The following is a 15,382-nucleotide window of genomic DNA, read 5'->3' as shown; positions in this document are numbered from 1 at the left end:
ACCATTCACACTCAAATTGACATCTATGGAGAAGTGCTAGTCAAACATACATGATTTGGGAGAAATTCCACCCAAGCACAGCAAGACCATGCAAACTCCACACAAAGGGTCCGCGTTATGATTTGAACCTGGGACCTGTTGACTGTAAGGCCCAAATGCAATACAAGTTTTTGTGACTTCATTCGATTACTAACCATCAACATCAATTGTGGAGCTTTAACGCTAGAGTTTTAATCCAGTTAGTTCCAGTTCTCTGTCCCATGTCAATATTTAACAAATGAACCTTTTCTGTTTGTAATGTTGCACACACGGGGCAATGTCCTCCCAAATACTCCCTTCCCGCAGCTCTCATGAGAACAGTCAACATGGAGGAGAGCGCCTATAACAAACTGATACACCAGGAGGACCTGAGTGTGGATGAGCCGCCACCCCACTCAAACCAGGAGAAACAACAAGGTGTGCTAATAGATACAAGACATCTTCCCATGATTGACACTGACTTGCTACTCAAAGTTTTTTTTTTATGCTTTCTTTGCTTCTCTGTGGAGTATCCTTGTCAATGGTGAGACCCGCCTCCAATTGGACCTCTCACAGAGTGCCGGAAATCACACTGGCTGTGCTTGCCGCTATCCTGCTAGCAGTGGATATTGGCCTGGGAGTCTATTGTGAGTCCCAATGAACCTGTTATGAGCCCATTAGATTGCAACAAGCTGGAAATTACCAATTAATGGAGCGTGAGTAAAAACAGAGCAGTTAAAGGTAATGTAATCAAGCTTTCATGATCAGACTGTATAGTCCCCTTAACACTTTAAGCCTTATCTTAGGTTAAGTTGTCGTTTTTACTATAAAGCTGCTCTGTTTAGTCTCTTATCAACTGTGTTCAGGTTACTTTTGGATTTGCGCAAGATGTGTTGAACGTTTGGATTTTCATTTCCAGTACCTGGAAGTAGGGTTTTAGAATTTCAGGGAAAGGTTTCATTTAATGAATTATCAATAATTAATAATTTAATAAATACTTTATGCATTTTATTCAAAATGCATGATTTTTGTTGTTCAGTGTAGGGAGCTTAAAAAGAATAAATATGTATTTCTAAATACATTAAAGTGAAACAATTACTTTAATACATGTTTATTAGTTTGCATGCATGTAAATCAAAATATGTATTGTTTTTTTTGCACAGCGTTCATGTATTTATTCAAACATATTCATTCAGTTGCCACTTACTACACATGACTATTATATCATTCTAGCCTTATTTTCTTCTATGGCACTTGTACTCTACTTGTCTATGCTACAAATACATAGGTATGTCGATATTTTCATTTCTTTTATACAAACATTCTTACACGCTATTGCTGTCGAGTTGCTGCCGTTAAAACCTTAACTTGTTTCTATTGTAGGCATTGTTTTATCATTCTATTCGATGTATTTTTTTAAATGATGCAGAAAAATAAAATCTGCAGAAAGATACCAGAATATTATAGGAATAAAAAAAAATCTGCTTGGCAGAGGTCAATCAAAGTTGCATTGATATATTGATGAGTTCTTCAGTACGAGAACTTCATACTATTGTATATTTGACATTATTATTTTTAGACTAAGCCGTGCGTATTTGATGGATGCTCTATTTTGTGTTTGACTGCAATATTTCCATCGCAACAGACAACAACCTCACGGACGAGTCTCAGGCGGTGATGAGCATCAGTCGTGAGGTGGCCGCACTGAACACGGCCTACGACAGCGCCTCGAAAAGACGAGCTGAGGCCGAAATGCGTTTAGCACAGGAGACCAGACACCATCAAGTGATCAAGTGGCAGGTGGAACACCAGACTAGAATAAGCAGCGACTACAAAGAGCAGGCAGACAAAATCCAAACTGACATTACTGTCTTACAATCCCACATACCGATGATGAGTAAGACTTGTTTTTTTTTTTAATACAGTACACGGCCCGTTGCTATAGCGGGTCATTAAACATCCTCTTCTTTGCCACTATGTGAATGCGTCTTTCTGCAGAGGATGGCTGCAGACACTGTTTACCAGGATGGACTTTAATCAACTCGGCATGTTTCTTCCTTAGCTTCTCTGACACATACTCTCGCAGGTCGTGGCAGGAAGCAAGAGAGTTTTGCAAAAAGCTTGGCAGCGACCTGGCTGTGATAGACAGCTCAGAGAAGCAGGTGAGACAAATCTGCAGCAGCTTTTATCGAATCACTTCAACAAGGCAACATTTGTTATTCTGGCAGTAACAGAAATGTTGTGTGCATTTTTAAATGCTATCGTCTGTCAGATGAAAATACAACAACTGATAAATCTTCATCAAGACCCATGGAGACCCATTACCCAAAGCGGCTTCTGGATTGGACAGCGAGATGTGGACAACGAAGGTGTTTGGAAGTGGCTGGACGGAACAAGACTGAATGAAGGGTAACGCTAATGTGATGTGTCCAATCATTGAGTTTTTTCTTTCTTCAAAATATTGATGAATGAAGAAAAAATATGGGCTTGGGCAAAGGGCACTTTTCCCATCTGGGACAAATAGGACGGTGCTGGAGCACCACTAGGTGTGTATCTGCGCACGTGCCTGACGGCAACCATGCCCTTGTGTGATATTGTGCCACCAAAGGAAAGAATTGTGTGACTGTGAAGGAGGCGACAGTGTGATTTGAATACAGCAGATGTGAAATGGTCCAGTATAACTGCAGCCCATTTAACATTTATGTACATGCTAAAAATACAATATTGCATGTGTGAACGACTTAAGTGTAAAGCCATTGACTTTAATGGGTGCTCAAATGAAAACAATTTGCGGTTTTAAATATTTTATATCCTCTTACTGTAATAGAAAGGTTTAGCCATCCCTAAATACATTTTAAGTGGAAAATGAAGAATACCTAGCTATTAAATAACTGGCTTTAAATGCTGAACAATATGATCTGTCATTTGTTTCAGCTACTGGAATGATGGCGAGCCCAATAACGCGGGCGATGAGGACTGTGCAGCCACCTACCCGAGAAACAATCCCTTTAAGGGCTGGAATGATGCCCCGTGCACTTACAACCTTAAATGGATTTGTGAAATGTCAGCCAGTTAGTGTCTTTTTTTTCCATCGCAACATCTGTTTTTGTCAAGAACACAGAAAGTCAAAAAAAGTTACAATTTATGCGATGTATTAACAAACTACAAAAGTTGATCTCTTTATAAACAGTCAATAAAATATTTTTCTTTACTACATACACATTGCTTAACATGTTTGTACATTATGTTGCCATTAGCCTCAAAAATACATTCTCATATTAAATAGGTTATACAAAGACCGGCATTTAGAGCCTCAGTTGTAGGCTAAACTGTTTCAAATGTCTCTTAATATCACATAAATTAGGATTTGCAGCTGTGAGCAACAAGCCGGTTATTGAATCTAATCACACACAGAAAATTCTCTTTAAAACTTATTTTTCATACATTTTAGGAAGAGACATTTTGAAAACTCTACATGTGTATTCAAACCATCCTGAGAGTTCACAGCGCTGCAAAATGCTGGCGAAGTTGCACCAGCATCTGCTGAGTGTCGACATGTTCGGGGAAGGCGTCTTCAGACTTCTGGGCCGCCATGTAGCTGCTCTGAAGGTCTCCAATCTGTCCACACAAAGAAAAGATGACTAAATTACTGAGTTCTTTCATTTTACAATTTACCTAAAGGTTTACGGTGGATATAAATTACCTTTTCAGAGAGGATGGACAGATTGTAGTGAGGCTCATACATATGTGGCGACAATGAGGCAGCCGTCTGCAGGAAGGCTTTAGACTGAATGCAAATGGGTGGAAAAATAATTAGTCACTATCATTTTAACATCTTAATTGCTGCTATCAAAAAAGTTTCATTCAAGAAAGCTATATGAGATTTACATAAAGATATATTCATATCTCCAGTATGTTACATAGATAGAGAACTAAAGTGTTGTGAAAATATTTATTTACTACAAGTAATGTATTTTTGTTCATCTGATGTAGTTTATACCAGTGAAGTATAGCAACAGGCAGAACAATGAAATGCTCTTCCACTAGATGGCAGAAGGTACATAATCAACCTGTGTTATCCACTTCTTTGACATTTTTGTGTGGTTGTGTGCTGCAAGATTTTGCATTGTAAAATATGTTAAGTCCGGAAATAGGACTGGGGAATAAATAAAATTGTAACTCCCCGCGACCCTGTATAGGATAAGCGGTTTGGCCGCGACCCTTGTGAGGAGAAGCGGTACAGATAATGGATGGATGGATGGATGTATTGTATAAAATGTAATATTCAAAATCTTTGCAGTGCACAGATGCGGAGGGCCCCATGAGTTTACTTTTGGGCCCCAAATGACTAAATACGCCCATGATCCAGATGAAGGGTTTACCTGTTCAACACGACCTTTGCGGAGCTCCAGCACCGCAAGGTTGTTGTAAGCTTCAGCATGGTCATTACTAAAAGCCAACGTCAGTTTAAAACACTGATAGGCCAAAGTCATGTCTCCTATACCCTGCAATCGCAGAACATATGCATTTGTGTTTACATTTTTTCGACGTGCTGCAAGTTGTAAGTTAAAGACATCATTTCATTTGGTCCACTCACCACAGCGACTTGTCCGATGTTGTACCACACATCGGCTTGCTCTTCGTCGTTGGCTACCAGGGCCAGCGCTCTCTCGAAAGACGACAACGTCATGTCGTACTGCTGCGCATAGAAGCAGCACAGGCCCAGGTTGTTGTATAGTTGGCAATTATACACCCCCATCTGGAGAAGCCGCCTAGCAAACAAAGAAATGGGTCACCTCTACCATCATTACCATGAAATGTGCACGACGTGATGCTGAGAGGTTTGGTCCGACCTGTAGAAGCGCAGCGCAATCTCAGGTTGATCTGAGTAGAAGTGATTGCTGCCTATACAAGCGATGGCCTCCACGTGCGTGTTGTCCTGCTTAAGGACGTCTTTGTAGTACTCGGTGGCTGACGCCATGTTGTTCATCTCCTGCGACAACACGGTCACAGGACGGCAGTTATTATGATGTCATGATGATGATGATGATGATGATGATGATGATGATGAACGGACTCTGGGTTAACGGCAACACACCATACCTCGTGTATGCGAGCTATTCCCGTCAGAAGTGTGACCTCGCCGGGAAAGTGGTCCAAGCCATGTTTGAAGAGGTTGAGCGCTGTTATTGGCTGGTCCAGGCGCTGATACAGCTGATGGGGAAACATGTCTTATTGGCAGAGGGAGCTGAAGAACTTACACCTGTACTTAAAAAGAACTAACTACAGATACTTTGGTAAAGGTACAATCACTGATTCAACTCCTTTTACTTAAGTAAAAAAGTACAAACCCTGAAATGGACTTAAGTACAAATTTAAAAATTTGCAGCACACAAAATAGATTACCTTTTTTAAACTCATTCAATGCCAGACATTTTCAGACCCTCTTTTACCCTAATGTTAAAAAAAATTGAAAAGAGTATAAATAAATTCCTGGGATTGAATTGCTGTACTGTGAAAAAAAGAATAAATACATTAATGGCAAGGAATAACTTAATTACTGTTAAGTGTGCACATACTGGGGCAGAACTATTCTGAAAAATAATAGAACTGCTATTTTTTTCCCTCCATATTGCGATTTAATGTTTATAATTATTTTTTCTTCACGTGTATTTATTAAAAGGAGTACAAGCAATAAATTAATCTATAATACAATAAACAACATCTGAATTCTTATACATAAATGTTTTGGTCTTAATAGTTTAGGCTTACGCTAAAATACAACCAAATGAGTTTATCTACTTCAGTGAGAGTTGTTGACTTTTTTGCTCTGATTTTAACGAGTCCCCACAGAGACCAACAGACGCTCTCTGTGAGGACTTTGAAGACCGCTTCAGAAGTAAAATCGATGACATATCTCAAGATCTCAAGTTCTCAACTACGGTGCACTTTTCCTCTCTATTCACGTCATGTTTACATTGTTGAAAAAAATAACAAGCCCGATATGACAAAGTAAGGAGTGAAAAGTACGAGTCAAGTACAGATATAGTACCTGAAACATCTACTTAAAGAGGAAATCAACCCAAACATTTTTTTCAAGAATATGTTCTATGCAAGGGCGGCACGGTAGTGGACTGGTTAGCACGTCTGCCTCACAGTTCAGAGGTCGTGGGTTCGATGCATGTTCTCCCCGTGCCTGCATGGGTTTTCTCCGGGTACTCCGGTTTCCTCCCACATTCCAAAAACATTTGGTAGGTTAATTGGACACTCTAAATTGCCCCTAGGTGTGATTGTGAGTGTGGTTGTTTGTCTCTGTGTGTCCTGCAATTGGCTGGCAACCAATTCAGGATGTCCCCCGCTTGCTGATCGAAGACTGCTGGGATGAATGGATGTTCTATGCAGGCCCACTAGTTGAAACACGGCATTCTGATTAATAATGCGTTTGTGGAACATGAGTTAAGCAGCAAAATCCGCCCCTTTTTCGCCATCTCGGGGGCGGTCATTTTGTCATTTATGTTGACTGAAAATGACATCACAACTACTCAAGGCTCAGGCAACGACCAATCACGGCTAAGCTTAAAAAAAAAACAGGTCAGCCGTAATTGGTCGTTACCTGAGACCTGAGCAACTGTGATGTCATTTTGAGTAGACAGAAATGACAAAATGGCCGCCCGCAGAGATGGCTAAAAACGTGTGGATTAACTAATTTATCAGAATGCCTTGTTTCAACTAGTGGCCTTGCATAGAACATATTCTTGAAGAAAATATCTTTGGGTTGACTTTCTCTTTAAGTGTACTTCAGTACTTCCTAGGTGCGCATCATTTATCTTTACCTTAGCAAGATAGAGGTACGTATCCACCATCTCTTGGTGGGTGAGAGCTGATCTGAACTGTTTTTCTGCTTCTCTGTACAAACCAAGCCTGCAAAAGTGACACAAATTCAAATTCAGAAGAGAAAATAAAATGAACGCTGAATGCCAGGATACACAATTTGGAATTTAAAGAACATCATCATTTCCTCTTGTCTGGAAGAAATCAAGACCTGGATGGTCAGGAAATATATTTTATAGCTAGGTAGTATTTGATTTTAATTGTAATTTGAAATACATTAGAGGCTGACGGAACAGATTGTGTATATAAGATGAATGTATCCTGTCCGATTGGCTGGCAACCAGTTCAGGGTGTCCCCCGCCTACTGCCCAAAGACAGCTGGGATAGGCTCCAGCACGCCCCGCGACCCTTGTGAGGAGAAGCGGTACAGATAATGGATGGATGGATGTATCCTGTCCCTCGTATGTGTTTTGGGGCAACTTGCCTGTAGTAGCATTTTCCTAGCTGGACTTTCCACCACCAGTCTTTGAACTGAGCCTGCTCAGTTGCTTGAGCAGCCAAATCTAGCGCCTGCAATTGAAACAAAAAATGTTATGAAAAATACACAATAAAACAATTTTATTGATGACCAGCAGTTCAATTTACACACTTACGTTTTTCACATCATTTTCATGATGGAAGATGTACTCAAAGAGCGTCTGAGAAAGAAAATTAAGGTTACTCAACCAATGCAACCCCCACAAAAAAAGCCTTGAGGGCAAATGTGCAAAATTCCCGTCTTACCCTGGACATATTGGGCTTTTGGGAATACTTTGACATATTTAGCCTTGACAGGTTTATAAATGGTCCCTCTGGATTGGTTAACATTGAAGCCTGAAGGAAACAGTGACAAGGAAGTGTTATAAGTGTTTTTAAATCTGCCACCCTCCCACATATCACACAAGACAGTCATGTTAACCCACTGTTCCCAGGCGAATGAATCGACCCGAAGCGCTGGTGACGGGTCGGGCCGTACTTGCGGTGCGTGGCGTCTTAATGGCCTGCTCCATCGTGCCAGGACGCCCTGACTGCGTGTTGGGCCTCACAAATCCTGTAATGGGACGTCCTGACTGAGTCATAGGCCTAGAATTTGGAATTTGGGTAGAAAAAAAAAACTATTGATCACATGAAAGTCAGTCATAAGAATTTGATTTAGGCTGCACTGTTTATACCTGACAGCAGGTGTGGGACCACCCCCATGACTTGTTCCAGGCAGTCTCAGAGAGGTTCCAGGGCCTAGAGGAGAGCCACGTTAGTGAAGAATAGTTCACTGTCAACTCACAGGCACTGAAAGAGTAGATACGCACGAGCAACCTGAGCAATAGCGTTTTCATCCAGCATCATCTCAGCAATCCCTTCCTGATCGACCTCAATTTCATCAATGTATACCATCTCTGTAAGCGCCCTTGTTTTTAGGCTCCATGCAGCCTAGGATAAGAAAAAAAAAATCACATGAATGCTACTTAATATCTCCTACCTATTGATTGAAGTGAAGCTGCGATAGAAAAGGGATGTTGGTGATATGTTCGTGATGATGATCATGATAAGAGACAGTTATTGTTACCTCGGAAACAGACAAGGAAGAGTCCTAAGAGAGCATGCAAAGAGGTAAATAGAGTGTTGAGGACACATATGAATAGAAAGGGAAGAGGCAAACAAATAAGCAAAAAAGGTGAAACGTGAACAATGTGATGGTGAGCAATATTCCACACAATGTCGATTAATTAAGATGTAGTTGCATTTGCTACAAATTAACAGCAGAGTCAAGTTATCAAGTTGTGCTAGCCTGCTAACTGCAACACATTACCTGATCATACGGGCTGTCTTGTAATATTTTAGAACAAATTTCCGAACACTGTTGCAGCTTCCGCCTCCTGAAGTAACTCCACGCCAGAAACAGAGGGTCCATCGTAACCTCCATTGCTTCAGTCGGTTAGGGGTGTAAATCAATAAATCGCTGGGTTTAGAAGGGAAGGATTATGGCGGATCCAAAGCTTCCTTTGTTGCTATGAGACGACAGACTAGGGCGGGTCTTCGTGACGTAATTTCCTGTAAAAGCTAAATCATGAACAAAAGAGATACTTTACCATTTTTTTCCTACAAGTATGTATTCATAAGTACCGGTAGATATGTCAGATATTTAACTTAAATTTTATAATATATTTGATGTATATGCTTGTTTCCCCGTTTCCTTTCCTCGTTATGCAAAAGAGGAGGGCGCGTCTTAGCCTCATTAACTTTATCCATCCATCCATTATCTGTACCGCTTCTCCTCACAAGGGTCGCGGGGCGTGCTGGAGCCTATCCCAGCTGTCTTTGGGCAGTAGGCGGGGGACACCCTGAACTGGTTGCCAGCCAATCGCAGGGCACACAGAGACAAACATCCGCACTCACAATCACACCTAGGGGCAATTTAGAGTATCCAATCAACTTACCATGCATGTTTTTGGAATGTGGGAGGAAACCGGAGTGCCCGGAGAAAACCCACGCAGGCACAGGGAGAACATGCAAACTCCACACAGGGAGGCCGTAGCCGGGATCGAACCCACGACCTCTGAACTGTGAGGCGGACGTGCTAACCAGTCGACCACCGTGCCGCCCTCATTAACTTTATTTTAGCTTTATTTTAGCTTTATATTCGTCTTTGCAGTTTTTGCTTGCTTGAAGCCTTGTTAAGTTACGTTAAATTAGCGTTCTGCTGGCTATTTATTAGAAGTATTTGTTCATGATCATTCCAACTGTAACAGTAGTCATGACTATATTATTTATATTGTCATCCGAAATGAGATGACGTTTAATCAGATTATTATTATCAAACAGATCCATGTAATCAGATATTACCCGTGATTCCTGTGCAGGTGAATTGCATCATATACCAGCTGACTTTGGAAAAGCATACCCTCTGGATAGGTTGCCAGCCAAACCCCGGGCAAATATGGACAAAACACATTGTCACTCACACTAATGGACAATTTTACCTATCATGGATGTTTTTAGGTTGCATGAGGTAGCTGGAGTGCCCACGGAGAACCCACGCGTGACAACATGTACACAACATGGAAACTCCACACAGGCAGGCTGGACCCAAACCCTGAACCTCACAACCGTGAGGCAGATGTGCACAGCATTGTATCCCCGTCCTGTCTCAACATGGACTCAGTTGATTTTGAGAATTATTTTAAAATGTAAAATTCCGCTTACCCCGCTCAGATAAGGCTTTCTATCGGTTTATCTTTTGCTCTTTGCATTTAGCAAATAAGACAATAAAAAATCCCTAAATGTAATGTGGATGATTACTTTGTTATTTGTTTTTTAATATATCAGATCCAAGTTAGAAATTGTAAAATTGGACCACAGGATTGAATTTGATTTTAATATCTAATATATTAGGTTGATATGACCTGTAAGTTTACAAGCATACGTTAGCTTGTTAGCTGACCGACAAGCGATCAATTAGTCACATTATCAAGAACAAAACATGCTTGAACTTGACCGTTTTTGTAATTAGCTGCATGTACTGTGTTGTACGCACACTTGTGCAGCCACATAACTTTTTTTATTTTTATTTTTACTTTCCCTCCCAAAAATATTACAGTTCTTTTTTCGAGTTATATGAGTTATAGGTAATGCTAATGGTAGAAAAAGTTTTGAAATAATTGCTGGTGGTTTAATTTTTTACTCCCACAAAAAACAGGCATTTGAACAAGGGTGTGTAGACTTTTTTCCATTGACTGATTATGGCGGCTAACAAGCGAACCTTTTGGCATTAAAGTGGAAGTCAAGTCCAAAATGTTCTTCACAATATTATGTTCTATGAATCCCCACTAGTCTAAACACTTATTATTGTGTTTGTGGAATATGAATTAAGCAACAAAATCCACCCATTTTTATAAATGTCAGGGGGCGGCCATTTTGCTACTTGCTGTTGGCTGAAAATGACATGACAGTGCCTAAGGCAGGGGTGTCGAACTCCGGTCCTCGAGGGCCGCTGTCCTGCCTGTTTTCCATCTCTCCCTGCCGCAACACACCTGTTTCAAATGATCAGCTCATCAGCAAGTTCTGCAGGAGCCTGATTCTGATCCAATCGTTTGAATCAGGTGTGTTGGACGAGGAAACCTCTAAGACATGCAGGAGGGCGGCCCCTGAGGACTGGAGTTTGACACCCCTGGCCTAAGGGCTCAGGTAACGACCAATCACGTATCACCTGTTTTCTGGTTTTGGTCATGTGACATTCAGAATGCTGTACCTGGTTTAAACTAGTGCGGACACCATGTTATTGTCAAGACATTTTTTGATTTCACTTCTTCTTTAACTAACCACTCTTTCCATGCAGCTGTAATCAGATGGTTCAAAATGTATGTAGTTTGACAGCTATCTTTGTCAAATCTTTTGGTGATCTTACCTGATGATTTGATTTCTATTAATTTGGTACAACAGCTACAGTTGCATAGGATGCAATTAGCTCTGTTTTTGCCTGCTTTTTTTTTTGGTCTTTCTGATTGGACAATAGGTCTGTCCGTTATCTGTGCGGGCGGAGCTTGTGGAATAACAGCGCAGCTCCATCTTTGTTGGGAGGATTTGACAGGAGCTTTGACCTGTGTGGAAGAGGAGGACCGCGACACGCAGCTAAACAAGTATGAGCCCACTTCCACTCCCACTCTCAACAACTCAGCTTCCTAAATTGATTCTCGATTAGCCAACGAGTGGTTCTACCCAAACTGAAGGACTATTGCAACCTCCAAAAATGGCACATTTTTACGCTCGCCCCGGCTGGTGAAAACGCCGGGGAACTGATGGGAGCCACGGGCTTAAATTAAATCCTCCTCGGTGAATGCCACTGTTTGAGACACCCTACGTGACAGAAACCGTGAGACACGCGGAAGTGCGGACATGGCTGACAGGACTGCTCCCAACTGCCACCTGAGACTGGAGTGGGTCTACGGATACCGGGGACATCAGTGCCGCAACAACCTCTACTACACCGCCGCCAAGGAGATCGTCTACTTCGTGGCCGGCGTGGGAGTGGTGTACAACACCCGAGAGCACAAGCAGAAATTCTACCTGGGCCACAACGATGACATCATCAGGTAAAGTGCGTTTAATAAAATAGTTGTTTTTTCACCAAGAAGCGGGCGTCACCTTGCGTGATGTGATGTTGGAATCCCTATGAGGTGCACTAAAGTAACGTGCATGTGAATGCGTGGAGGGCTCCAGTGGTTTTGCTCAAGGACACTTCAGCACAACACCCTCCTCAACCGTCTGTCGCCACCCTTCTAGATGATTTCATCAGGTTTAACTGAATCCATACTGTTCAATAAAGCCATCTTTTAACAGCTCTTAATGGGATGCATTGCATGAGCAATCATTGTACTGTAATTAAATGTATTTTATAGCTGGGTAGTATTTGATTTTAATTGTAAAGCAGACAAATGTCCAACATTTTCGCAAATTGAGCTAAGCAAGCATTATAACACTGTTACATGTTTTAATGTTTGATAACCCAAGGTATACAGATAGATGGACAGACTTTAAGAAAAACCAGCATCTACAGTAGTTAATCGATATGTATATATCTGTCAATCAAGGTTGTACTTGTGAACTTCTTCCACTCAATTTTATTTTTCTAGATCCATTTTGTCCACTGGGTGTGGGGAAAGTCATTGTGAACTGTGGCATGGTGACTGAGTGGTTAGCACATCAACCTCATAGTTCTGAAGTTGAGGGTTTGAAACCGGGCTCCTTCCTGTATTGAATTTGCATGGTCTCCCCATGCTTGCCCAGGCTACACATGCTTCCCTCCGCATTCCAAAAATTGTCCTTAAGTCTGATTGGCTGACAAGCAGTCCAGGGTTTTTCCCTGCCTGTACCCCAAACCTAGCATGGATAGCCTCTAGCTCACCCTGAGACCAAAATGAGTATAAGCCATTTCCAATTGGCTGGCAACCAGTCGTGTGTGTACCCCGACTTTTGCCTAAAGTCAGCTGGGATAGGCTCCAGCTCATCTGTGACCCTAATGAGGATACGTGCTATACAAAATTGATCGATGGAAGACAAGTGACATGTTCTTCATCTTCTTTTTTTATTTTGATAAACAGATATTGTTGATAGAGGCTAGACAGCTAATTGGATGGATGGAAAGCTAGATATAGATGGGTAGAAAGTTAGACAAATAGATGGATTAATACCATTTAAAAAAAAGTCCATTATATTTTATTGAGTATTTAATGCAGTGGTGGCTAATGCCAATTTACGGCTGTGGGTGGTACACAGCCTGTGAGAACGTTTGTTGTGACCTGCAATTTGTTTCTAAAAATGTTAAAAATACAATAATGTGTTCTATGCGCCCCCACTAGTCTAAACACAGTATTCAGATTAATATTGTTTATGGAATATAAATTAATAAAACAAATTCACCCAATTATGTCCATCTCAGGGGGCGGCCGTTTTTACTTGTACTGCCACTCGCTGTCGACTGAAAATGACATCAAAGTGCCCAGGGGCTCAGCTTGCGAATGTCACATAACCAAACCCAGAAAACAGGTGAGCCGTGACAGTCGTTACTTGAGTCCTTAGGCACGGTGGTCTCATTTTCACATTTTGCTTAATTCATATTCCACAAACACAATATTAATCAGAATACCTTGTTTAGACTAGTGGGGGTGCACTTATTGCAAAGAAAATGAAAAGAAAAGAAAATGTTTAAAGCTGTGAGCATCGTTGCACAAAATCTCACACCCCGTTTTTCCAGGCAAATCCTTGAAATTATTAACAAATTTGGATGCCATGTCGGCCCACATTAGCACATACATATGGCATAGCTCAATAAGCTTGTGAATTTAGGTGAGTCATGTCATGTTGAGGTCCTCCAAAAGTCTATGAATTTGTCTAAAAATAATAAACAGCGATTCTTATAAAACTTTTAGAGGAGCTGTTGTAAAAAAAACAACAACAAGCATTTAAAATGTGCATCTATAATTAATAACAAACATTCAATTGTTGCATCATCATATTTGTACACATTTATGGTACTTAAGTGACCGCATAAAAAGGCCTGCATTTTTTGCACACGTTGGACTCTGTGTGCGTTGTCAAAGCTCATCAAACATTGAGGCTCCTGTTTTTTGATCAAATGAAGACAATGCTGCATCATCCCACTGATGTTTGTCGCGGCTCTCCCAGCATGCCGCACAACAATAACATGTGTCCAACGCTCCAGTGCTCGTGTTGACGTGTGCGTGTGTTGGCCTGGAGATAACTAGCCATATATACTGTACTCTGTCGTTTCTCAGCTGGGCTATTGCTCCATTATTCATTGGACTATAGTGATACCAAACGCTTTCTGCCTTGTGGGCGAAGCAACTCACATGGGTGTTGAGCGACTGAAACGTGTGAATTTGCACTAGCGGGGAGCCAAGAGGCAAACATGAACATAAAAGTTGTAGCAGAGTTTGACAGGGCTGCTTTTCATTTCATTTCCTTTCTCATAACAGCTGCTTTAAGATAATGGGTGTAATTCTGTTTCAATGAGTGGAAAAAAAAAAACGTAAAGATTTTTTTTTCCAGAAAGCCCCTTTCACATACTATACACTTTATGAAAAGTACATGTCATAAAATGGCTCTTTTGTTTTGTGTGCTTGTCCTTGATTTGTTTCTAAATACATTATACTGTACACGTATGGATGGTGGATGATAGCACTACGACGTTCATCTCGTCTTCTTCTTTAAAACAGGATTGTAGTTTCTTTTAGAGAATTCCCACTTCCATGGAATTTTGTTTTTTGCATGGTAAAAAAGAAACTTCAAACTAATGTATGAAGATAATTTCTGAAAAAATTGCAAAGACTGAAACTATGAGTACTTAATCATGGAGTTATAGCATTAAACTGGTTTTCACCATTTCAGTTTTCCAAATTATTATTTTTGGGTTGTGACCCCCCCCCCCCCCCCCCCCCCTCACCACTATATGCAGTAAGAACATGGCGCTTTGCTTTTCATCAGAGGTTACCCTGCACTTGCAAGTTACTTACTTATAATTACTTGTCCCATTTCTACAACTGCAGTGCACAGTTAGCTAGCTAGTTACAGTATATTTTTTGCTCTGAAAATGCAATTTTCAGGAAATCCCATTTGTCAGTCAAGAGGAGCCTTGGTTACCTCATGAGCTAGCAAGTGTCTCTCGTTGTTGTATGGGAAGCCCCGTGACGAACCGGTGGGACATATTCCAGCCACCTGAGACTTAAGCAGGTTTACTTTCGCAACTCAAACATGTGATGTGTAGGCATGTTTTTCCCTGCGTTCAAAATTGCAAGGTGGCCGCCTACAGCCAGAGCGATTGATATTGCTCAACACAACGCAATTCATGTTCCTCTCCGGCAGCAGTATGTTTTAACTGCAGTTGCAGCGTTCGCCACTATGGAGGCACTATATCAGGCGTGGCCAAACCTGCGTCTTTGCCCGGTTTCATGCAGCCCTTAAAGCACTTTTCGCTCTGAAC

General features: G+C 41.2%; 3 protein-coding genes across 5 annotated transcripts in view; 2 read left to right on the top strand and 1 right to left on the bottom strand.

The window, feature by feature from the left end:
• The first annotated feature begins 125 nt into the window (after positions 1-125).
• Positions 126-3,234, top strand: LOC147137559 (uncharacterized). The gene is made up of 7 exons (XM_086050103.1): positions 126-144; positions 346-456; positions 549-665; positions 1,664-1,915; positions 2,017-2,180; positions 2,291-2,427; positions 2,953-3,234. The coding sequence occupies exons 2-7, from the start codon at positions 351-353 to the stop codon at positions 3,092-3,094; spliced, it is 918 nt and encodes a 305-aa protein (XP_085906229.1). The 5' UTR covers positions 126-144; positions 346-350; the 3' UTR covers positions 3,095-3,234.
• On the bottom strand, positions 1,114-8,881 carry ttc8 (tetratricopeptide repeat domain 8). Of its 2 annotated transcripts, XM_086050101.1 has the most exons (15): positions 8,696-8,881; positions 8,453-8,476; positions 8,196-8,316; positions 8,061-8,124; positions 7,812-7,971; positions 7,633-7,722; positions 7,503-7,547; positions 7,334-7,419; positions 6,852-6,939; positions 5,122-5,232; positions 4,872-5,011; positions 4,616-4,790; positions 4,401-4,523; positions 3,722-3,805; positions 1,114-3,636 (listed from the first exon to the last, which is right to left on the bottom strand). In XM_086050101.1, the coding sequence occupies exons 1-15, from the start codon at positions 8,807-8,809 to the stop codon at positions 3,520-3,522; spliced, it is 1,542 nt and encodes a 513-aa protein (XP_085906227.1). In that variant the 5' UTR covers positions 8,810-8,881; the 3' UTR covers positions 1,114-3,519. The 2 variants fall into 2 exon arrangements, with proteins under 2 accessions (XP_085906227.1, XP_085906228.1); XM_086050102.1 differs by lacking the exon at positions 8,453-8,476.
• A 2,360-nt stretch (positions 8,882-11,241) lies between these two features.
• Positions 11,242-15,382, top strand: part of eml5 (EMAP like 5) — a 43,254-nt gene continuing 39,113 nt past the window's right edge. Inside the window, exon 1 of one of the 2 annotated variants that reach the window (XM_086049352.1) lies at positions 11,242-11,975. In XM_086049352.1, coding sequence (XP_085905478.1) covers positions 11,779-11,975 — 197 coding nt within the window. In that variant the 5' untranslated portion in view covers positions 11,242-11,778. The remainder of the gene's footprint in view (positions 11,976-15,382) is intronic. The other variant, XM_086049353.1, reaches the window with a different exon arrangement.

Source organism: Filicampus tigris, chromosome 13 (genome assembly GCF_054856515.1).
Source record: "Filicampus tigris isolate MCC_2025a chromosome 13, RoL_Ftig_1.0, whole genome shotgun sequence".
Taxonomy (NCBI): domain Eukaryota; kingdom Metazoa; phylum Chordata; class Actinopteri; order Syngnathiformes; family Syngnathidae; genus Filicampus; species Filicampus tigris.
The sequence above is the reverse complement of the archived record's forward strand: the minus strand, read 5'-3'. Positions and strand labels throughout refer to the sequence as shown.

Bases quoted from the DNA above. Each gene is read 5' to 3' on its own strand.
- LOC147137559 (XM_086050103.1), top strand. From the start codon at position 351: ATGAGAACAGTCAACATGGAGGAGAGCGCCTATAACAAACTGATACAC. The intron at 2,181-2,290 runs GTGAGACAAATC...ATCGTCTGTCAG, and splicing joins TAGACAGCTCAGAGAAGCAG to ATGAAAATACAACAACTGAT. The intron at 2,428-2,952 runs GTAACGCTAATG...CATTTGTTTCAG, and splicing joins GGAACAAGACTGAATGAAGG to CTACTGGAATGATGGCGAGC.
- ttc8 (XM_086050101.1), bottom strand. From the start codon at position 8,809: ATGGAGGTTACGATGGACCCTCTGTTTCTGGCGTGGAGTTACTTCAGG. The intron at 8,477-8,695 runs GTAATGTGTTGC...ATGCTCTCTTAG, and splicing joins AAGACAGCCCGTATGATCAG to GACTCTTCCTTGTCTGTTTC. The intron at 8,317-8,452 runs GTAACAATAACT...TTCTTATCCTAG, and splicing joins CTTCCTTGTCTGTTTCCGAG to GCTGCATGGAGCCTAAAAAC.